Raw genomic sequence first — 25801 nt, 5'->3', positions numbered from 1 at the left:
CCCGAATTTGTTTCCCAAACCGTTGGAGAATATATAACCCAACTCATTGCAGCGATAACATTGTTTTCTGTGCTCATGGATAAACATTTTTCATACCACTTCAACTCCGGCACTCCTTAGCAAAATGTTTAGGACCCCCACCCCAACATTTATAGCATACAGGGCTCTCACGCTTATCACTAGCTGGAAGATAACCCACATTGTCTCCCTAATGTTCAGATACCGCATGACTAGTGATTGGTTCCGCTTTCTTAAGGATGTTTTAAGCTTAGGCCATAATCACGGCCACCAAGATATAGAAGGCCTGTTAACTGAAAAATGCCTGCAGGCAATGTAGGTAAGATTTGTCAAACTGTCACTGTTGATACTATATGAGGACATTTTTAAAAGGAGCATTAAAACATGTTAAAAAAGAAAAGAAAGGAACCCAATTCGATTAATAATGAAACTTAACTTTATTCAATATAAAATATAAATATTATCTGTTAAATTACGTAATTTTAAAGCAATATACAATCTAATACTGATAAAAGTGAATTATGAATTTAGGGAACAAACAAAGAAACATATTAAACACAAAAATTTCTTGGCCTTCGGGACAAGATCACAGTATAGTATCTGTTCTGATGCTACAATGCATCTTTTCTGTTTAGTCAGTGGATGAGAAATCCTTCCTGACTGAGCCAATTTTTATTTTTGTTCCTATCTAGAATACCCCTTATTGAGGAGCTGGATTTTCCCCACAAGATTATATGTTGAAATATTTAAATAACTATTACTTTAAATACAGAAATTATATTTAAAGTTTTGGTTTTCTGTTCTTCTATGTTCATTTTTTTCCCATGTTTTTTTCATCAAAACGTGTAGCGTATTTTCATCAGTTACATGGTTAGGAATCCTATACTCCACTATAGCATTCATTTTTATATCAGTGTAGAATACATGAATACGAAAATGAAGTTCACAAGACAATCATACCATAATGTGAGCATTGGTTACAAACTAAGAAAATATAGTAAATATCTACGATATTAAATCAGGGTGGTAGTGAATTTGGGAGGGGACATTATCATTATTTCACTCACTAGGAGTTGTCTCACAGGCCATCATCAGTGATCGCTCACTGGTAACCTGTGGTGTTCCCTGGAAACCAAGTGACAACAAGTCTCTCCAGATTTTCAGTGTTCTCCACCTCTTGACCACTCATGTAGATGATTGCATGTTCTCGCAACAATAGCTTGCCATTGATTTCTCATTGGCATCAACCATTGGGTTTCCTAGGGTTTGGGTGACTAAATGTCTCCCTAGGGTACCAAATTTGAACTGTACACTTCTAGTGGAGATCTGGTCTCCCATCTCAGTCGTTCCATCCTCCCTGATTCTTCACAACTAGTTGGTGTGGCACCAGTCGATGTTATCTACACCAGTTTTTATTCGCGTGCAAGCAACTCTAAGTCGGTCCGTCTGTCTGTCCATAACACTTTTGTGATTGGCCTTTTTGGTTAAGATCAAAGGTCTGTTATTAATAGATGCTGTTCTTAGCTTTTTAAGCTTTTCTTGGCCTTTTGGTCAAGTACGCCAGTGTTAAAATATTGAATTCATCGATCAGTTTAGTTAAAAAAACAAAAGTTAAAAAACAAAAAAAAACTGAAAAACGCTTCTAACTTTAAAATATTTGGAAATACTCAATTAAAAGTTTCATTTATTACTAGCTGTACAATGGCACGCGTTGCTGTGGCTCGATTTGGTGTAATGGAAGAAATCCATCACCGCAGTTTTAGCACCCCGAAATCTGCCCAAAAAATATTTTGTTATATACTAATGCGAAACGAACGTTTCCTAGTGCCGCCTCTAAGGAAAATACTGAAAAAAGAGAAAAAAATAAATAAATGATGAAAACAGAGAGAAAGGCATCGAACAAAGCGAAATGTAACGGAAATGATTTATATGTTTATATAAAAACAAAAAAAAAGATTGGAAAGACATCGAGCAAAGAAACGGAAGAAAAAGGAAAGAATACTTGTAAATTTTTTTTTATTTTAGTGTAAAAAAAATCCGGCTGTTTTACAAATGATGTTAAAGTTGCCGAAGGAAGAGGAAAAACGGAAAGCGAGAAGAAATAAATTTAAAAAATGGAAAGATCGTGAAAACATGAGCAGGAAAGTTATTAAAAAAAAAAATGAATAAAAATAAAAAGAAACGATGTTAAACTTGCCGAAAAAAGAGGAAACACAGAAATAGAGAAGAAATAAAGTTGAAAAATGGAAAGATTGGGAAAACGAAAAAGATATATAAAAAACCAAAAAAAAACATGTTGTAATTGCCGAAGAACACAAAATAAAACTGAAATGAAGTATTATAATTTATTTTAAGGAAAGAAAATGTAAAGTTTTTGGTTTTGGTTTTGTTTTTATTTTTAACCAACGTAAAAGTAAGCGTGGTGTGTTTCACCTAAATTGCAGTCCAGTTTTTTGAAAATTTAACCAGGTGTTCATCCGTAATCGTCTCCTGTGAACGGTCACAAATGGTGCAAATGGGTGGCGGTGGAAGTATGAATTTATTAGAGAGAGAAGACTTTACTACTTCCATTGATCGTAACCAGTTTTGGCAGTGAACTCTCACCAGATAAAATATAGGAAGCTCCGATCAGCGAGGTAGTGGATAGGTAATATGCCTATAACACACCTCAGATATCACAATGCAGTTTGTGTACAGTACATCTGCATAAAATGTCTAGATTTTCAATCCTATTAAGGTCAAACTCGGAGGGGAAAAATGAGTTCATTTTATTTATATAGAGAAAAAATGAGTTCATTTTATTTATATAGAGAAGAAATGAGTTCATTTTATTCATATAGAGAAGAAGAAGAGAAGAGATAGAGATTAAAAGAACGGACTGAAAAATATTCTCATAAAAATTGTTTGTTTTGCAGTTTAAAAAAAATTTTTTAAATGAAATACTTGACTTTCTTCGATAGATATATAAGAAAATTTCAAAAACAAGTTTACTTACTGCTATATTTTATTAGATTAAAATTATCCCAATGTGCAATTATATAATTATCCAAATGGCGAATTGTTCTTTCTCTTTAGAAGAAAATACATGCACGTTTGGACTACCTTCATAAAATTACCACAGCCATTCTCTAAAGCAACGAAAAATATTTTTTATGCCTATTAGCGGGACCACATGGTTGAACACAGGAAACTTTAGGTACCCTTTACCTACATGTCGATTTGGCAATGAAGTCATGCTGTCATGTACACTAGTCTCCTTCTCTCTCGGTAGCCATGCCATAACTCATTAGTTGTTAATTCATGCTGATGCTTGCGAAAGTCTACTAATATCCTCAGGTAAGCCTACCAAAAGGCACATCTTAATATTGTTGTTTACACCACCAGAAAGTACTGACAATATCCATAACTCCACTAAATAAACGTTGACCGTTTCTCTGCAGTGAAGTCACGCGTCAATGAACTGCTGTCATGCAATGAGAGGATCTGTGCCAAATGCCATTTTTTAGATATATAAATATATGTATGCTGTGCTTAATTTCGTCCAAGTCCGATTCATTCTTGAGTTGTTGGTACACTGTGTAGGCCCCTTCACTTAGCTTCAACAGGACAACTGTTGCTGGCTCTTTTATTTTTTACTGTTAACAAATACTTTCAGCCTTCAAAACATGTTCTGTGAGAGACGGTCCAGTGGCAAATGAATGAAACTGGTATTAAGCAGATGTTGAATCTGACCATTTTTTTTTTTTTTTTTTGCCGTTATCAAGGACACTTTAAGATAAGAGTGATCTGTAATAAAAGTCGGAATAGCTTGTAAACGAAAAAAAAATTGTCAACTTCTCACCGACTTAAATTGTAATTCACAACACCAACATCTATGCTCTCTCTTGGTTGTCAAAAATTAGTCTCCTTTATTCTCGTTATGTGCAAATCAATGCCACATGTATATAAAGAGCCCATCTACAAACTTAAGTTTCTTTTCTTTGTCCTTCCTCAATTTTTTGGGGAGCTTTCCAAGATTACAGCCACTGATCTTTACTTTCATCTTGGTAACATTCACTTTCAAGCCTTTACTTTTCATTGTATTCCTCCGAGTCTTTAATCTTACAAGTAGACTTTCATTGTTTCACAGATAAGTACTAAATCATCAGCATAAAACATCTCAACCTGTATGAAACTTGCTGGACAATTCTAAAACACAAATGAAAAGCAATGGATTCAATACAGAACCATGATGTGCTCCTTATTTAGCATAAAACAAATCCCACAAATTCCAGTGTGTAGTAGTTATGGATTCTTTTATGTGCCACTAGGGGTGGGGGTACCCAGGTGTTTGGAGGTGTGTGTGGTTTTAGGTAAATCAAAACACCCGGGTGTTGATGTCGGGGGTGGGAGGGGGAGAGGTAAGTATGAAGGATCGAACCCGAACCCTTGAGTCAAAGTTGGAAATTAAAGTGTAAAAAAAAAAAACGTGCGACGTTAACCATTAGGCCACCACGAAATAGTAACGGAAACATCTTTGAATTTATTTAAGTATTAAAACTAGACAGGTGCCCATACTTAATGAGGTCAACTTTGACTGCGGGGCAGTATTTTATTGACTGTGGGGCAGGATTTTTTTTTTTTTCCCCCCCAAGATGTGGGGAAAACCACCTCCCCATAAAAAGGGGATTGTCCAAATTGAATAGCAATTGTCTGATATAAGGAGAAACTCCACATTGTTCAAAACTGATTGCTTTCGGACGTTTCCGGAAAAATGCCGCCAGAATTAGTTTCGCTTTTATTATACGAAAAAGCTTAATTCACATGCAGCGATCGAAAAATGTTGAATATTTATCTTTTCAAAGTCGAGCAAATTAAATAGACAGGCGACCCTCGTTGTTAACTCATAGATATTATCATTTAGACGTGATATAAAAAGTTTTAAGTGAGTCGACCGATCGCTTCTCGGAAAAAACCTTCCTCGGACATACACAAAAATCGAACATACATACATACACACACACATTTTCGCTTTTATATTTATAGATTACAATGTATGAAGAGGTGGTCTTGTTTATGGTTTTATGTCATGGATATTGACAGTTTTGACAATGGACTGCATGGTCAAAGATCCCACCGAAATAGATAAGGCCCTGTAAATTTTTATCGTTTGAAATGACCACAGAGACTTATCAATGCAAATTTACAGATAAGCTTGGCACGGACAAACAAGCTCTGATCCTTCTTGTGTGTGTGCCAACCTCTGCGTTTACCATATATTTATTCATATACTCATTAAGCTCCTGGTAATCTATGACAAGGTGAACCTTTCATTTTATTTCCTGTAGGAGAACCATTAGCTCAGCTGTAAGATCGACATGTGGCAGTTAAAACCTTAAAGTTGGTTTTGTCTCAGGATTCAGATTTAGCTGTTAATAATTGTCAAGCATATTTAGATTTTATATAATTTTTACTAAAAAGATACATTTAAAAATTAAATTCGATTTAGCAGAATGATTCTGCCATTGTCTGTCTCTGCTAAATTCTCAATTCAGCCAAGTACAATATTTCTTTTTACTTAACTTAGCTAATAATAAGCTAGATCACAGAATATGCCTAGTAATCCTTTTTCCATCGTTGAGGACCAACTATCTGTAGAACCTGATGGTGCTGCTAGATTCCAGTCCATAGTAGGAAAAAATAGTTTATCCATTTTCCCCATTAGTTTATCTTAGTTTTATCTCTTCCCCTGTCGCTGCTGAAGGTTGCTATTCTATTTTATTATGTCGATCCTGTTTTTCAAAACATTCATTTTTTGCAAGAGATTTTTTTTTTTAAAGATTTTTTTTTTACAGTCTTCTAATTTAATCTTAACTTAATCCAACTGCCTGTCACTCAGACTTTAGGTTAACTGCTCTAAAACGCTAGAATGTCTCAGAAATAGAGGATCATTTTACATTAAAATTCATAATGCTCATTCTAAATTTTAAAATAACTTTTTGCTTTTCTTTGTTCAAGTTGTTCACATGTAATCACCTAATAAAAAAAAAAAGTAAAATTTCATAGAGGGCGTGGGGGGGGGGGCTAATAAAAAGCGTTAATCTATAAATGTAGAAAAAAGTAATCCTTCTCATTAGTTTTAATTTTTTAACATTAAAAAAAAAAGTGCAACATTATTAATAACAATACAACCCCCCCCCCCCAAAAAAAGTGCTTCGGACAAAAAAGTTAAAATGTACAAAGAAATATTGATTTAATTAAAAATGGTTTTCTAATATCTTGCAAGTTTAAATTATTCAGAGTTATTCCCATTATTTCAATTTCTATTTTTCAAGATGGTGTCATGATTTTGTTGCTGTTTGTTTGGCCACAACATTTAATTTTCTTATTTAAAAATAAAACTACTTTTTACTAATTTATGTGATTTTTGGCATACAACATCTTCTTTCCATCATGGTATGTACATCATACAGATTTTTCTTTATTTTGTTGTTTTTTTTTTAATATCAGGGGAGGGGATTCTGTACAAGCACCATACATTCAAAAGAAATTCCATGGTAAATATGGACATGAGCGACTTTCGACACAAAAGGTGAAAGACTTTCATTAAAAAAACAAAACTAAAACAAATATGTAAAAATCAAGACGACAGTTTCAATGAATTTTTTTTTTTATTTTATTTTTTTTTTTCCTTTAGAATTTTTTTTTCTATCAACTTTGAGTTTTTTTTTTTTCCTGTCCATTTTGAAATTCTGATAATTTTAATGAAGGTTTTCCAATGTCTGTGAGCGAGGGTGTCATTTACCACGGGCCAATTTAGATTAACATCTAAATAAACAATAAAGACTAATGAAGCAGTCACATTTCTTTTTTCTTTCTTTTTTTTTTTTTTTCAGAATTCACTTGACCGATAGCATTTTTCAGAGTTTAACAAAAGTTTCTTGTTTGCCAACCTTCTGTTTCTGTCCCATCTTGAATTTTTTTTATATGGTTCATTTCTGTATTCAAAAGCCAATCAACAATAAGATCAAATCTGTGTGTTGTATCATCACAGGTAGGGATAGGGGTGGAGTTCAGGGCAGAATGAAAGCTAAATTGGGCAGGAGCATAGAGGGGGCAGCTGAACACTCATAGCAATAACAATGAGCCAATAGAGGAGCAATAACAAAAAATACCCAACCTTTAATCAGATTTGAAGAGAAAAAAAAATTGTTGTAGTATGACAAAAAATTAAATTTTAATCCTCTCTTTTCTAAACCGAATTTGTGGATTTCAAAATATCCGAAACGCTGAATTAAAAATTAACGCTTCTAATGATGTGTACCCTGTCATATATAAATGTAATTCCAACAAGTAGGGTCAACTGGTCTGACTTTACTCATACTGCAGCAAAATGGTGAATATTCCCCCCCCCACCTTTATAACAGAGAAAAAAAAAAAAAAAAACGAATTAAAACCCCCAAAAAGGGTCAAACTTCTTAAATGGTACCCCCAACCCCATGGAGGGGTCAGATGTTTTGCAATACAGTAAAATAGATCAGATCTGAAACAGAGGATAGCAAATGACAAATCCCCTTCCCCCTCTTCCTCCCAGACATAAAAAGTATTTCAGGAAAACATCAATTTCCACCAGAGTTGGAGTAGGGGAAGTAGTAGGCAAGTAGGGTTGGATCAAGCAAACCCTCTTCCCTCAAGAAAAGCAACATTTTGCTTTTTGTTACTTTCGTTATCAATCTCACCAAACTACGCAGTGAGATTAGTTTTTCATTCCTTCATTTTCTTTTCATTTTAAATTCAGATAAAAATTTGTAATTAAAAAAATAAAGAGGAAATTAATCTTCAAATTTTACTTTTTTAAATTTTTTTTTTTTTTTTTTAACGAGTTTTTGTTTTATACACACAGTGTTGTGTTAATATAAAATCAGATTTTATATAGTTAAATATAGATTCGTATAAGAAATCTTTAAGATCAATTATTATATGGATCGGATCCAAATTACCATTTGGAAGCTCAACATTTCCTACATAGTAAATAGAGCTCAATAATATATCCTGAACAATTAATAACATCATATATAATACAATATTATTTAAATCCAATTTTTTAGTTAGTATATATTTTTATAACTATGATATTTGTTCTTTTTATTAACTCTTAAAATGCTTTTTAATGATTCCAAAAGACACCTGAGTGCTGAACATTTGTTTCTTAAAATAGGAGTCCAGATAATTGTTTGACTCCATTACAGCAATGTAAAATTTTTTGTTTGTCTGAAGTTTTTCATTCCAAAATTGGATTAAATTATTTATTATGATGTCATAAATCGTTTTACACACACACACACACACACACACACACATATATATATATAAGCTCAATATTTCCTACATGGTAAACAGAGCTTAACTATTTGAACATTGAACGGTTTATAACATCTAATACAATATCATTTAAATTCAATTTAATAGTTATTATATATATTTTTTGACTCCCTTACAAAAAACGTATGTAAAATTCCTGGTTCATGTGAAGTTGTTCATTCTGAAATTGGATTTAAATCATTAGATATGATCCTATAAATCTTTCAAGATATTTCTATTTACACACCCATACACACTGTATTTGCATCTTCCTATTTCAACTTGTTTCCATACAGAAAGTCAGAATTAAAGTTAATATTTTGTTTTCCTGTAATAACAGACATATTTTCTTTAAACCATAAATTTGTTTTTTTTTCCCCCCCACATTTGATCTTTCTCCATCCACTGAGCTTAACGATGCACTGAGGAGATTCAAATAGAAAATTTTGAATAAAGCAAGGGAAGAAAAAATAAACTTAGTTCAAACCATTAAAATCCTTAATGTCGAATTTGAATCATGGAGGAAAACTGGATTAAATTTATTTGCCTCTGTCATAACAAGGCTTGACATAAATCGTCTTTTTTTTCTCTGTTTCTCTGACATGAACCTGCATATATTTTTTAATAGTATGTACACATATAAATATCTTATGCAGTTCATATCTCCTTCCAATCTCTGTTTTAAAAGTTTCTCCATCGGAAGGATTTGTTTTTGAGAATTTTTGAAAGAAACGGTTTTGGTAGAGTGGGTAGGGGACTTTTCTCAAATGCAAACAAAACATTTTGATCTAAGGAAAAATGTGGTTTTTCATCAACATTTTATATGTAACAAAGTCTATAATAAGAATAAATGCATTCTGTTTGTGGTAGGTGTATGAATGTGTGTGCGTATATGTATGCATATACATATAGATGCACACATGCACATGACAACAAAGAATGTAAGCAAATAATAGAACAATGATAAATTATTCAAAAATGTTGACTAATTGGATTCTAGTAGGGATAAATAAGTGTATTTAAATATTTGTGGGTGATATATTTTCTTTTTGTGGTGTTTTGTCCATCATAAGTTTTGATTCATCCTGGTCAGGTGGTTGCTGAAAAATGAAGGGAAAAAAAATTATTCTATATTAACATTTTAAAAAAACAATTTTAATTTCTGAAGTGTTAAGATGAAGATTAATAATTCATATGATTGAGATCATTCGGACTACTGTTCTCATCTTAAATGTTATTTCACAAAGATTTTGATCTAAAAACAAGAATAGCTTTAAGGCTCACAAAATTCATAATAGAATTGTCCGCAACTTTGTAAAATTCAGTTATCAGTAAATACTTTTCTGGAGATTGAAGGTTCAATCCTCAGTGCAGGGATTACTTAAGACTTCTACCCAATCGTGGCTGATGGGGAAAAAAAACATGTTGCCTCCACGGATCAAATAAAAAGCTCCATTCGAAATTCCATGCAGATTCTTGAGTTTGACAGATTTCAGTGTTCGACGAGATACACCTGAAGAAGGTTGGAGGTTACATCAACCGAAACATGGAAATAACACTCAAGATGGGAACAGTAGTGCAAATAAAAAGAAAAAAATGAGTTTCAAAATTGTCATCAAGATTTTTATATATATAAAATTTAGAAAAGAAAAAATTCAATTTTTCTTTTTTGTGGATTTTTGTGCAAAAAGCCTACACATGCCAATGTGATCAGAAAGGAGAACCCATTTTTTGCATAATACCTGAACCCTGTGCCAGACTTTAAAATTTAATTTAGTGAGAAGATAATCATTTTTGAAGATGTCTGTCGCAAGGCTTAAAAGTACAAAAGTGATAAGTGTGAGAAATTAAATAAAGCGTTTCCATGCATGAGTTTTAATTGTTGATCAAAGGGGTTAGTTTTCACAAAACAGTTGAAAAGGGAGAAGACAGGGACAAAGTAAGAGTATAGTGGTTACAAGCGTTAGTCACAGGATTGGAAGAATAGGACAGCCAACATTTTATGTTATCTCTATGAAAGAGAGAGTACAAAATATCATCAGATGCTATATATTTCCAGTGCCAACGTTCCATTACTGGGAGGATAATATGAAAAACGAACATATACTACCCCTCTCCCAAGTTATGTCAGGAAGGATAGTCTCATAACAACAGAACAGATACTAATCTACACCTCTCCTTAAAAAAAATAAGTTGTTTTTCTATATATACAGTAGCGTCCAAAACTAAGGGACGAAATTTCAAAACCTAATATTTGCTAGAAATAACAACTGTGAAAAGCTGAAATTTTGACAACTGGTAGTCGTTATCATCCATAATAACATACTTAAATTTGAATCATTTGCAAAGGATAGAAAAAGAATTATAACAATTATTTATTTATTTTCAAAATAGGAACGTCCAAAAGTAAGGGACAAAATTGAGAAAAACAATGAAAACAGTATGCTATATTCCAATTTTGTGATTTCCTCTAAAGAATAAGTCTTACTTAGTCATTTGTAAACGTTGCATCAACCAGCACCATGGCGAAATGCCAAAAACTTGATTACTCTGTGAGACAAGCTATTGTGAAGCTACACAAGGAAAAGCATACCATTAGAGAGATTTTCAGAGAAAGTGAAACGTTCCAAGAGTGTTGTAGGCAGGGTTGTTAAATCCTACAATGATACTGGCAAAATAGATAGTGCTTTTAAAACCGGCAAACCCCACAAAACAAGAGAAGATCGAATAATGCAGTGTATGTCATTAAAGAACCCTTTTAAGTCTTGCACAGAAATTAAAAAGGTTATGAATAGTATCTCATGTGTTAATGAGTCAAGACAGACTGTTTCTAGATGACTGCAAGAAATAGGGCTGTTTAACTTCAGGGAAGAAACCATTTGTTAGTTCGAAAAATAAGAGATTAGAGTTTGCAAACAGGTATGTAATTTGGACATATGAAAATTGGGCAAAAGTATTTTTCAGTGATGGAAGCAAGTTTAATTTATTTGAAAATGATGGAAAAAAACAATGTAAAGATGGTGAAAGATTAAGTGCAAAATATACTAAGAAAACTGCCAAGTTTGGGGGCGGAAGTATCATGGCATTTGGAATGTTTTCTAGCGAAGTAACAATGCCTCTTGTCCGGTCACAAACTTGTGTAAATGCGCTGATCTATAAAAACATTGTTTAAGATCATGTGCCAATCATACAGAATTCATGTTTCAATAAGGCTACCTTTATGCAAAATAATGCCCCGTGTCACAAAGCAAAGGTGGTAATGAGTTACCTTAGCGAACAAGATTTCGAAATTATGGATTGACCACTGCAAAGTCCTGATTTAAATCCAATAGAAAATCTTTGGAAGACCTTAGGAGTGAAAGTTATGGAAAGAAATCCCACTAACACAGAGGATTTGTGGGTGAAGCTTCAAGAAAAATGGTCTAAAATTAGTATTGAGGATTGTCAAGAACTGATTCGTTCTTGTAGTCGAAGATGTGCAGCTGTCACTGAGAGCAAGAACTCATTTACTAAATAATGATTGTACATGTATTTTTATTGTTTTTTGGTTGTTTACATTGTTTTTCTTAATTTTGTCCCTTATTTTTGGATGTTCCTATTTTGAAAATAAATAAATAATTGTTATAATTCTTTTTCTATCCTTTGCAAATGATTCAAATTTTAGTATGTTATTATGGATGATAACGACTACCAGTCGTCAAAATTTCAGATTTTCACAGTTATTTCTAAAAAATATTAGGTTTTAAAATTTTATCCCTTAGTTTTGGATGCTACTGTATATATATATATACTATAGAGTCATAGCTTATCAAGGCTTGGAGGCCACTCAAGGATAAGAGTTACTGAGTGTAAGGTGAGACAATAGAGTGATCAGTAAAGGTGGAAATTGGGTAGAAATTAATTATTTAAAAAGACAGCACAGATACGTCTGACTTGAAAATGACCATGTTATAGTCAGCTGGAAAGCAGCTCTGTGGTATTGTGTTCCACAAATAAAGCTTTGTTTATAGAATTTTCATTTAGTTTTTGGCACATATAAAGGAAATTGCTGACACTAGTTATAGCTAGGTGAGGTGATCATTAGAAAGATGTATCATGGCAAACAAAATTATCGTACAAATTCCTTTCAAACAAAAATATTTAACTCCTTTTTAACAACTTACGAGGGGCGTGCAATAAGTAATGCCCCTGACCCACTTCCCATAGTAGTAGAGCAACAAAAGTTGGCACAGTTATTAGTCTTTCTCTACATAGGAACCACCCAGAGTTATGCATTTCTCCCATCGTTTGATGCAGCTCTGGAGACCGTTTTTGTAGAACACCCCAGGTTGGTCCTCCAACCACAATGTGACTTCAGAAATCAAGGCTGCATCATCTGGGAAACGCTTTCCTTTCAAAAACAACTTCATAGCTGGGAAGAGGTGAAAGTCAGAGGGTGCATGGTCAGGAGAGTAGGGAGGATGGGGAAAATTTCATAACAATACGCCCGTGCTTCTGATCTGGCGACATGTGAGTTGTGAACCGGAGCGTTGTCCTGCAGGAGGAGGGTACCTTTGCTGATCTTGCCCCGTCACTTGATTTTGATAGCTTCCCTTAATTTCCTCAAAAGTGAAACATAATAGGCTCCTGTAATTGTGGTAACCTTTGCCAGGAAATCTGTCATCACTACTCCATCCTGGTCCCAGAAGACTATGTAATCAGTCTTTTGAAAAACTTTGACTCATCTTCTTGGCACATCTCCAAATTCATCCTCAAGTACTCGACACGTTCTTGCTTCTGGAATGGTGTGAGCAACCTGGGAATCCATCTGGCAGACACCTTATGCATATGCAAATGGTCATGAATGATAGTTTCCGCAGACCCTGTACTAATCTTGACATCTTGGGCTATTTGGCAAATAGTAATGCGCCGATCTTCCAAAATGGCAGCCTCAACTTCATGGACAGATGCTTCATCAATGGCAAAAGGGGGGGGGGCGACAATGTCATGATGCCAGCGTTTTACAAGGTCATATGATGGGGCATTATCACCATAAGTTTCTTTCCTTTCATCAAAAGTCTCCTGTGGTGTGTGTCCTTTCAAATACAAAAAAACGGATCACTGCTCAACATTACACAGGCTCTATTTCACACATGACTCAGTTCAAATACCTGTAAAACAGAAACCACAATTAGTTCAGAGCTGTAATTTGCCACATAATCTGTAGAGATATAAATCATTGCACATGCAAAATTTCAGCTAGATCAGACAACTGGAAGTGGGTCAGGGGTATTACTTATTGCACGCCCCTCATACCTGCGTATCAAAATAGTTTAGTAACAAATTTCCTTTACAAAGAAATATTTCAGATTTTTTTTTTTTTGCTCGTTTCATGAAATGCCACAGGTGACTTCAACTAATTCCGAATGCATCGATTTATTAATCCTAGTTCATTTATGATACATATGTGATATATACGGTATAATCACGTTGACACACAAGTTACCATTAGATCACCAAAGTTAAACAATGTTGAGCCTGGTATACTAAAATGAGTAACCATTTGGGAATTCCAGGTGCTGTATGCACTCTCCGCTTATCTCAGCACTATTTCCAGTCACCCTGGACTTCTTGTCACTGGATGCCGATTCAAAAAAGATGCAGTTGGAAATTGTGCAACTCTTGCCTCACAATTATATGCACAGCTACCCTTACAGGAGGTATCCATTGTCTCTTGAGACTGAACGGAGGCATTGACACATGTGATATCACATGCTATCCTGCTCAACAACATTGCTGACCATTGTTTCCATGGTCTTCTCTTCTAGCTGTGCTGTCGTCTCTTCTATTGGTGGCTGCTGAGGGAGGGGGAGGTGCACAGGGTTACAAGTATAAAAATAAGATAAAATAGAAACAAAAGAAAACAAATTCTAACACTTTCTTGTAAATATTAATTGAGCTCTGGGTGTGTGCATGATAGTACTGTGGAAAACAACCCTCTTAATGTTAAGGTCCCATCTACATCTTCTGCAAAGGCTGTGTTCGTCAGCTACTCTGAATTACGATCTGCGTTCAACTCGCAGCTATTGTTAACTGTCACGAACCCAAGACTATTCACAAATTGTTCCTAACTGTCACTAATTGTTTCAAAATCCATCGCCACACCCAAAGCTGGCTGTAAAATGACTAACCATATCAACCTTTTTTTGTCCAAATCATCGCCTCACGACTACCAGCTTCCTTTTGTGTTCCTTAGTGAACAACTTATCTATTGTCTTTCCACCAACCCTAATTCCTATACCTTTATTTATTTTTTATTTTTTAAAATTATACTTTGTTCTCTTCCCTTTTTTCTTGCTGACACTTGGGGTTGGGGCAATGTCGATAGTAGATTACAAACAAAAAAGCACTTGTTTGCATTCATTTTTTTAAAAAAGATTAATCGCATTAAAATCAATTTTATATTACATATTTACATTTATATAATTTTTACTTTTCATGTACAAAAATAAACATACAAAATGAAAATTATGACATTCGCACGTGTTAGATACTTCGGCATTCATCAGCAATCGTCAGCCACGTTTATTCATCGATTTCTTACACAGAATTTAGTTGCAGACAAGATGTTTTTTTTCCCCAACATTTTGCTATTCGACCTCATTTTCCATACCTTAACTTTTACTGGATCATCTCCGTAATAAAGTCTGCCTTGAAAAGAACCACGTCGAGGATGCTTCTGTTAGTGATGGAACTGAGAATACGAGGAATGAAAACTGCGAATGACAATGAAGAACTTTCTGCTTCGCATAAGCTGCCATTGATTCGCAGAAATTTCACGGCTGGAAACAGACGACATCGACAATATCAGGCGAGAAATTAGATTTTCCAAATTTTTGTTTTTCTGTCTGTCCTCCACCAACAAAAACCATTTGTGAATATTTGCTTTTTTTTTTTTGTGCAATCTCAATTTACTAACTATATCAGTGAACAGTTTTTCTTAATGTTGTCATGTTTTATTTTACTCTAATAAACATTGTTGTGATGTGGCGAAAACATGTGACTATGCAGTCATGTACATTTAAAGAAAACAAAACTGCGAATTGTAATGTAAATACTTAGAGGTTTACTTGCCAACGCACTTACCAGTTATTGCTACCTGACACAGACTTCTATTATTGTACCTAACAAAATAAATCTATTGTATATTTGATATCTGTGCATTGTTTTCCACTTCCAGATACAACACATATCTAATTATCTATATATAGTGCATCTGTTCCTCAAATAAATATCTCTAAATCGATATTATTGGTGGAAGTTATTGGAACTCATAAGAAATATCTAGCAACTGACAATGAAACAATGCAGAATTTGTCATTTCACCTATGAACAGAATCTCTCGAATTGCAAAAAAATCAGTTAACACCTCAAAAAAAAAAAATTAAAATTAAGCCAAACTTTAAATTATTTTTTAATCTCTGATTTTCATTTTTCATTTTCTATCGTGAGTTGTGTTCCATTATTGGTTGGAGGGGGAGAACTCCTTGTTGGTTATTTTAGTCACTTTAATTATTTATAAATAGGTTTCACCATTCTTGTGTCTATGTATGATGATGACTGCGAAAATATAACTTTTATCAGTAATGTATATGTCATTCTAAAACATCTAAAAACAAAATTCTATTGAAGTTATATGTATAATATATATATATATATATACACATATATATATATATATATTTGTGTGTGTAATAGAATAAGTTACAAAAATAAAGCGTAAAATTCCATAGAAACTTTATTACACTATCAAGTCAATAAGAGTTACAGAAAGGGGAATAAGGGAGAAAACTCTTTAATCTCCTTTCTGTGACTCTTATTGACTTGATAATGTAATAAAGTTTCTATGGAATTTTATGCTTTATTTTTTTAACTTGGTAGAGCTTTTTCTTTTCTTTTTTTTATCTAGGTAGGTTTGCCTTACCATTCAAAATTTATTTTTCAGCTTAATTTTATATATATATATATATATATATATATATATATGGTGGACATTGCAAAGATTGGATTTTTGTTTAAAACAACACATACCATCAAAGATTCGTTATGCAAATTTTTAACCTTCGGATGCTCTGAATAATACATATGGTTCTTCGATTTGCGAGCACCTTATAAATAACCATACTTGTGCCACGAATTTCAGTGCTGACATGTTTACGATCTTGAGCAAGTTACACTCACCTTTCATCTAAAAATTCTAAAAACCATTTTTATTAAGTCCTTGAGAAATCTCTTAAGACTTAATTTGATTTCTATGAAATTCCCCTCCCCCACTTATTTATTTATTTATTTTTTAAATCGCAATTTTTTATTTAGCTTTGTTGAATGAGAAACAAAATCTAGTTAGCTAGCCTTTATTTTCATTTTTTTTAATCATCATGTTAATTGCCATTAAATTTTGTACCCAAAAAAGAATTTTTATATTATAATAATGAGTCACCATCTACCAAGGTCAAAAGTCACTCCATTTTATGAGTTAATGCGATTGTCAGTTATATGATGAACAATACGAGAGGATTGGAAACATGAAATGTGTAGAATTTGATTACTTAAGATGTTGGCTTAACAAGTATTTGTTAATATGCGACTTGAAAAAGACCATCTTGTAATCAGTTGGGAAGTATATAGTATCATGTTAAACAGATGGGAAAGAAACTCTGGTCATGCAAGTAGGATTTAGTTTTAGGCACACATAGGCAGAAATGAAAGTTCTGGACAGTGAATATTCACAGTGGGGCGAAGGGGTAGAGATTGGAGCTCAGTCGAACGTCTACCATAATGATAATGATGGGAGTAGAGAAAGACTAGCAATGATTCTTCTGTGAGAAAAAGGCTGTAGGAAAAAGAAAAGATCATCCCCCCTCACTAGATTTCAAAGTTGATTAAAAACACTATAAGATAAAAATTAAAAAATTACACAAAATTAATAAGCAATTTATTAGAAATATAGTTATGCAAAATTAATGTTATATTTAAGCATACACACAGAATAAACAGCATCACACAATAGGTTTTCTAGCAGCAGGGAAATACGACAGCAAACGATAAGAGCAGTTTTTTTTAATGTTAATTTGATTTCTTTTGGCACACATGAGCCACCACGTATCAAGGCTAAAAAGCACTCTAGAATAAGGTTGGTTGGTTGTTTTATGGCGTATCAACCCTTTTCAGGTCATTTAATGCTGAATCCAGTTATTTTGAAGAAAGATTTTTTAATAGAATATATTTTTTTTTCAAGTCGGTTTCTATTTAACCCATAGTTGGGACCTTAACAGGTACTACCACTCCGGGTCAAAGTGCACCTGGGAGCAATGGCAATTAAAGGGTGGCTCCACACTCCCCAAAGCCTGAAAGCTGGAGCCTCACCATCGGATATAGTTTAAGGTTATATCCAGGACCCTAAAATAAGGGTCTGTGTGATGGTATATTATTTCGTTGAATGATAATAAACATTATGAGAGAACTAGAAAATCTCTGCATACCATGCACTGACAACAACTGCCAACCCAGAAAAAAAAGCAATTCTTCTTTCTTTGTCAGAAACATTGCTTATAGAACATGGAGATTAAAGTACAAAATCGGGATGAGCATGAGTTACGAAGCTGCCAAAAGTAAAACTACGATTTCTATTACCTTATGAGCAAAAAAATATACTTTTTCAATTTACTAACAAGTCACCATTTATTAAGGCTAAAAAACACTCGAGGATAAGGGTTCATGAAATGAATAGATTAACAGTTGAATAATAATGGGCATTATAAGGATTGAAAATCTCCGCATCATGCCATGCACTGAAAACAACAGCAAACCTAGGAAAAAGCAATTCTTCAAAAATATTTGCTCATGCAAAAACCAAACAAAAAAGTGAGAGATACAAGACTGCTGAAAATAAACACAATATTCAATTTCTACTCTATAAGATATTAGAGAATTCAAACATTTTGAAATCGGCCTCTAGTTCTGATACTTGGTTGCACCATGAGTTAGTTTTTAGTAGAGCGAGTCATAACCTCATCCTAACTTATCAAAATTCTTGAGCAGAGTGAGTTCTGGCTGTTAACCCTGTTTTCCTTTGGCTGCCGATTCTATGTTTTCCTTTATTGTCACAAGCTTATTTTTTTTTGTTTCTTCTTTTGGAGTTAAGTCATTCTAATGGCGGAATGAGGAATTTGTTGATATTGAGAAGCTGCTTGAATATAATATCTCTACTTATATATAAAAGGCACTTTTGTGTGTGTGTGCGTGTGAGTTTGTTCCCTATCGACTCTGAAACAGCTGGGCCGATTTTTATGAAATTTCACACAAATATACTTTATGTGTCTGGGAGTGTCTTAGATAAGTTTTTATTGGAATGCCTCTGATAAGTATCAAAAATCATTAATTGATAATCGAAAAATCTGATTAAAGACGGCACAGTCCAATTTGAAACAAAGTTAACACTTTATACAGTCTAACATCACATGTGCATTTGAGAAGTTTTATCACTGCACAAGCAGAAAGGCACAGCATATAAAATCAACAGTAGGTTCTTTGATAAGACAGGGTGCATTCGAAATGAATGTTTCTGTTTAGGGTACAACTGAACCATGATACTTGACTTCTGCATTTTAAACTTTAATTCAAGCCATTATATAAATATCATTTTATAAAATCAACAATAGGTTCTCTACAGTGCAATGTAGATTACAATGTATTATGGACTAATTCACTGTATGAAGGTGCTTGAATTTTCCTCCTGGTGCACTGCGATGGGTCTCTGACTAGAGCAAGCAATGAATGGATTTGATTGAAAAATGAGCAATTTCATGGATTTCGATAATAAAAATATGGTGTGAAATATTCATTGATCCTCATTCAATCTTGGGCAACATTAGGTCTCCCTTCTAGTATATATATATATATATATATATATATATATATATATATATATATATATATATATATAAATACAAGCTGTCCAAAAAGGTCACTGAAGGGTTTTGAATTAAATAGATTATTTATTTTTGATATCTTTCTGTAAATTTAACACACACACTGACTAAGACATTGGGAAATTTAAAAAAAAATGCAAAATTCAAACAATCTTTATTTATGAAAAACAATGTCTTTTAAATGTTTCCCATTTTCAACTGTGCGTATATGTGCTCTTTCCAGAACATTATTCATAACAGATTGCAGAATCTCTGGATTGTGATTTAAATCCCTTATTTTGTTCCTTCAATTCTTGCAGGGTTTGGGGTTTGTTAACATAGACACTTTCTTTAACTGTAACTTGGGCTATCTCTTACATAAAAATGCCATCGATAAACTCTTTGAGTCAAAACAATTGACCCTTGATTTTGGTAAAACAATTTAACAACTTGTGTACGTTGTTCAATACTATACTTATCCATAATTTAGCAAAATATTATTTGTAAAATATCTGAAATAGAGAAAAAAATAATCATTAATGGTAAAATGACAAAGATTTTTAACCTTTCAGTGACTTTTTGGACAGCCTGTATGTAAGTGTATGAAAAGGCTGTTAGCAATGCAGAATATTGGGATGTTGAAGTGACATGAAATACGAACAAAAACGGACAAACGAACGAGGGTCATATTTAGTTTATAAATCTTCGCATATCAATTTTTCAAAATTTTTCACATATAAATCAGTAAATATGGATTTACTCTTTAATATATAACTGGGATGGTAAAGGTCTTTTATAATTTTGAGATTATCCTCGTTAGCCAAAAAAGATTATACTCTTAATAAGATCTTTGGTAGTTTATCTGTTTTTGTTCAGACGTCACTTCAACATCCCTGTATTCTACATTGCTAACAGTCTTCTTATACACTTACATATTTGTTTACCAAAAATGCTTCAAGCAAACTACCTTTTCCCTTTTATTAAGTCAATATTTATTTGTTTCTCACAATTAATTAGCCCTTATTGAAAATTATTTGAATATATTGAATTCAATATATTCAAATAATTTTCAATAAGGGCTAATTTTTTTCAAAGAATCCAAAGACATGGTTGAAATTTTCCTTCGATTCCATCTAAGGTTCAATTATCGGTTAAGTCTATAAAATAACTGAAATATATTCAAATGTAAAGCAACGAAATTCACATTTGTAAAATAAATTTTCTTTGTTTATGAAACAAAGAAAAACAATGAATATCTCAGAGGAGAATGTATTTTAAAATGTGTAATCATTTGTATAATTATTTTGATTGGTATTTCTAAAATTTTAAATAATTTGCTTTTCCAAAAAAAAAAAAATGATTTTAATATTTGATTTGTTACAGTTATTTGTTGTTTTCTATATAGAGTCTGTAATAAATGCAACATCAACAATTAGTATTTTTTTTACAAATGAAAACACCATGGTGCTAACAGTTTTTTTTTATTTGACCTCATATTACAAATGTTTTTTTTATTTTTAGGCAAAAAATTGGATACATGATTATATTTAAAATTATTTTTTCCTAAATCACCTTCTAATCAGCATATATCTTCATATGGGCAATGACGGATAAATACCGCTAGTGATGGATAAAAATAAAGCAGGAACAAAAAAGAAAAAAAAAAAAAAATCAAAAACTACCAACCTGCGTGACTCCTTGTTGATTATTAGGTTCTCTTTTCCATTTTTTCCTGAAAAATTGAAGTTGCAAATAATTATTGACATGTTTCAGACTTCTCTCTTCATCTTCTTTATTGTTATGTATTCAAAATACATATTTTGGAATGTGATACAACATATTTAGGATTTATGCATGTATAATAATGATATGTTAGAGAAGCCAATCTCACAGTAAACAGTCGATATATTCAGAATTTAATTAAATGAGGAGGAGATGGAAATCCGGATGAAGCATGATGTTGAAATGGTAGAGAGCAACTGAAGATGAATTAGACTTTTTAATTGTCGGAAAATGTTAGCTGTGAATTCAGATGTAGACAACAGCAAACACACACACAGACGAACGTTCACAAAAGACAAGCTTGGCTATTTCTTAACCACTATCTTCAGTGGTTGTAAACATAAAAACTAGACCAGAATAATATTCAGAAAAGTATTGAAAATTAATATTTTTCATATTTATTTTAGCAATTATCTTGCTAGTGCTCCGTGAAAAACCTTTGCCCTGCTCTACATGATTTAAACTCTGAATGGGATATTCACATACTTGCATAGCTGTGAGCAAGATCATTTAATTTTGCTTTTAGATCCTTTGATTTAGTCTTTAGTCACAGAAATTCTCACTGCTTGAAAATGAAGAATTTCAAATTCTAAAAATACTTCATGTTTAACACTAGAAGGTTGAATACAAAATTCAAAACCATGATGCAGTACTAAAAGTCCAGAAGTAGATAATTTCCGAGAGGATAGATAGGACCTTCTTGCCTATATTTGGGTTTGTGAAACATCAAACTTTTTTTATATTAAATATTGCAGTTTTATTATTAAATTAAAGAACTAGGCTTTATGACCATGTTCTTGTATAATTGCAACATATTCCGTGAAACGAACTTTATCACAGCAAGAAAAAGTGCTTATCATTTCCCTTCATAATTGAACATATTTATTCTTAAACTTTGAGATTTAATTCTAATTTATCCAAGAAATTCTAGATAAATTCATTCTCGATTTTATCTTCTGGGTGAAAAATTTTTTTTTTTTTTCTATTTTAAATAAAATAAATGGAGAACATTATTACTCATGCAAAAATATAGAAATAAATAGAAATTGGTTAGCAGTAAGATAAGGTCAATGCAAGAAAACATTATTTCTATATTTTTGAGCAAGTAAAGTATATATATATATATAATAAAAAGTCTTCCCTTCCTATTTACAATATTAAAATTTTGTCCCCCCCCCCCCCAAAAAAAATCATGAAATATCTTAAGACCAGGTACAACCTGAGCTTATATTCTCAATTAAACTCGGGTTGTACCTGGTCTTAAGATATTTCATGATTTTGTTTTGGAGGGGAGTACAAAATTTTAATATTGTAATTAGGGAGGGATGACATTTTTTTTATTACTATTTATGATTAAAGACGATAAGGGAGAGGAGAAAAAGAACTGATCGGTTTTGCCTTCACTCACCAAGACATTCCACCATTGTATATAGATATATATTATAATGCTAGTTTTATTTATAATTTATATAGTTCCCCTCATGTTTTTTCTCCCTTTAGTAGTAAAAAAACCCTCAATATAGTTCTTGAGTGAGGACAAAACTTTTTTTTTGAGCTGCAGGATTGTTTGATTGTGAATATATATATATATATATATATATATATATATATATATATATATATATATATATATTATACAGGAGTTGCGCAAAATAATGGAAACATCTTGTGAATTTTGCATCAATTAATAAGTGTTTTAAACCTACAAAAATTGAAAAATTACCAAAATGTTGGTTTTTATATTTTCTGCAAGAAAATAGGCATTCTTCAGATTATGTCTTTCTGATGTAATCCCAGGAATGCCTACAGGGCCTTGAAAGGAAAAAAATGTGCTGATGCAATACCTTTTCTGCACCCTGGCTTTCCAACACGGGTCATATCTAGATAATTCAGTTGCACTATGTTATATGTTCTGAGTAATAGAGAATCTGTTGCTTATTTAGAATTACACTTGATTAAAAACAAAAATATAAAAAAAACTAAATCTGCATTTTTTTTTTTTTTGCTTATGTGAATTTGTGTTCTCAACCCTAAATAAGATGAAAAATACGAAACATGAAAATGTACATTCAAGATGTAACATTATGGAATCGGTTGAAGAAAAAGAATCATAACCTGCAATAGTGATGAATAAAATTAGAGCATTTAGGAAACAAATTCTAAGAGACATGATCGGATGGAGAAAATTATCAGTCTCATTATACAAGCTGCCATTAGAAAGTATATTGTACAATGATGTTACAAGTGATGTGCTCACATCATCTGAAATGCTCCAAAGTATGTCCCTTATTGATGACAATGGTCGAAAGGTAATCTTCTTAAAACGTGGGGGAGGTGGGGGGGGGTCTGTTGACGATGACCGTATTTTGGCTGATGGCGCAAGTGAAATGGCAACAAATAAAAGATGGAAGACATTAAAAAACATGTAACCTCAGCATGAGACGAGAAAATGAAAATAAGAATTCTGGTCTGAAAAAAAATAAAGATTAGCTTACATCCGTTTCAAAATAATAAAAAAAAGTGTAACTACTACTGCTGATAACCTCACACACTTCTCTTTCTCTCTACAAGTAAATTTTTTGACTTACATGAAGCAACCATGAGACAATTGAACACCCTGCTTACTTTAATTATTTAACTTACTTGCTCACATTGTCTCACACAAACTCTTATACTAGCACAACATGATATTCACTCAAAATATCTTTTGTATTATGCAGACTACTATTCTCGTTCAGGATGTTATTCTTACAGTGTAATGTAACCTCTAATTCCCTTTCAGGTGCATCCTATCCAACTCAAAATTGCATACAGATTTCTGAGTTTGACAAGATACACTTGAAAAAGGTCAGAGATTACATCGGTCAATACATTTTGATAATAACTGTATTTCAAATAATCCAAATTATCAATCCTGATCTGAAAAATTCCAAAACATAAGAAAATAACTTTCTCTAAATAAAATGTGTTTTTAACAACTGATTTATTGTTTGATCATTGTATTTTATTTATTTATTTATTTTGCAAATTTAACAGGGCGCACCACAGAAAAACTTTGTTAATAATAAAGTTTTGGTTATGTTGTGAAGTGCTTTGAGTGAGTGATGGATCACAAATATGAAGAAATAAATGGATGAAAACGATTCTATTGAGATAAACATTTAAATTGTCTATCACTAACTTGATTTTGGTAGTATCGTTCATTTTGAATTTTACTTGTTTTGTGTTGTCATCTGATTAATAAAGGGGCAGATAACCCTGATAGATCAAATATGCTTCAAAATGTCCTTGATGATTTTAGTGTACTATTTCCCTTTAAATATTTTCTAGCTGGACTAACAGATTAGAAATTATTCAAATACTGAAGGTTGATTACATGTTAGTGTTTAACGACCTAAAAGGACAACAAAGACAAAGTTTACTGTATGTTTGTAGTTAATGTTAAAAAAAAAAGTCAACTTACCTAATAAATATCACGAAAACACATAGACCAAAGACAAAGATCAGGAGTAAAGAGAAGATACCAGCAGCAATTCCAGCTGTCCGCAGCCGATCATTAGATTTCGCTGATAAAAAAAAAAAAATGGAAAATAATTTTTAGGATTGTATTTTTTTTATTATTTTTAAATAAAACATGTAAAATAAAACTTTAAAATATACAAAACTTGGATTGCTCCTAATATAAATGAACCTGAAAAAGAAAAATTAATAAAAAATAAAATGAAATATAATAATATAATCAATAAAAAATCTTACAAGTCAAAAAAGCTTTAATATCAATAGATTTTAAGATATTTGTTTAAAATGCATTTTTCGATAATTAATATTTAAAAAAAAATCAATCAATAAAAAATATATCATTAAACAGTTTGTTTGATATATTTTTTATTGATTGACGTTTTTCTAATTATTTCCTAATATTTGTTTAATTTTTTTAATTGAATTCTTCAATATATCAGCTCAAAATGCACTTTTCAACAATCAAAAAATAGTTTCAAATATTTGCTTAATCTTTTTTTCTAACTGAAGTTTTTTTTCACAATTTATTTATCAAATGTGTTCTCAGAAATTAGAGAAGTAATATATTAAATGAAAAACAAAAAATATTAAAAAAAAAACAAAAAAAAACAACATATTCCAGATTTTCCAACTGGAGACTTCATAACTAGGGCTGATTATCGGTGTGTACTGTTGGAGGTGAGGGTATATCACTTTCAGTAATGACCCCTTGGAAAAGATATGAATCCATTTGTTATTCAATATCAGTCAAGCATTTCTTTGTGAGAAATCGGATTTCCTTACATTAAAAATCAACCTTGTGTCTAAGTCTACTCTTGTAGAGGAGAAAAATAAAATAAATAGGGACCAAATTAGAAATGATAATCATTAAGGGTGCAGACTGGAGAGGGAGGGGTTACATCACTTTCAGTAATAGTTCTTTGAAAAAGGTATGAATCTATCTGTTATTTCTCCATCCATGAGTTAAATAATAGGATAGATTGTACATTTAAGCTTTAAGGAACTAACCTTGGAGAAGGAAAACTGAAAATCAAAAAAATACTAGTTGTAAAATCACCATTTAATCAAACTCTATCCATTTCACCCATAGTTTCCAATCCTCTCAAAGTGTTATCCATAATTAAACTGACAATCTCATTAACCCTTATTTGGACTTTCATAAGTGACGACACATTAGTAAAACAATATTTTAA

The 25801-nt window shown here is 32.2% G+C and overlaps 1 protein-coding gene across 3 annotated transcripts in view; it reads right to left on the bottom strand.

The window, feature by feature from the left end:
• Positions 1 to 431: 431 nt before the first annotated feature.
• Positions 432 to 25801, bottom strand: part of LOC145295987 (uncharacterized) — a 404367-nt gene continuing 378997 nt past the window's right edge. For all 3 annotated transcript variants that reach the window (XM_080141943.1, XM_080141945.1, XM_080141944.1), the window contains exons 6-8: positions 24553 to 24655; positions 20994 to 21039; positions 432 to 9458 (exon numbers count right to left, since the gene is read on the bottom strand). In XM_080141943.1, the coding sequence (XP_079998069.1) occupies positions 9378 to 9458; positions 20994 to 21039; positions 24553 to 24655 (230 nt within the window). In that variant the 3' untranslated portion in view covers positions 432 to 9377. The remainder of the gene's footprint in view (positions 9459 to 20993; positions 21040 to 24552; positions 24656 to 25801) is intronic.

The sequence above is a fragment of the Euprymna scolopes genome, chromosome 16 (assembly GCF_053919585.1).
Source record: "Euprymna scolopes isolate OS-2025 chromosome 16, ASM5391958v1, whole genome shotgun sequence".
NCBI lineage: Eukaryota > Metazoa > Mollusca > Cephalopoda > Sepiida > Sepiolidae > Euprymna > Euprymna scolopes.
This window is presented reverse-complemented; position numbering and strand designations above follow the sequence as displayed.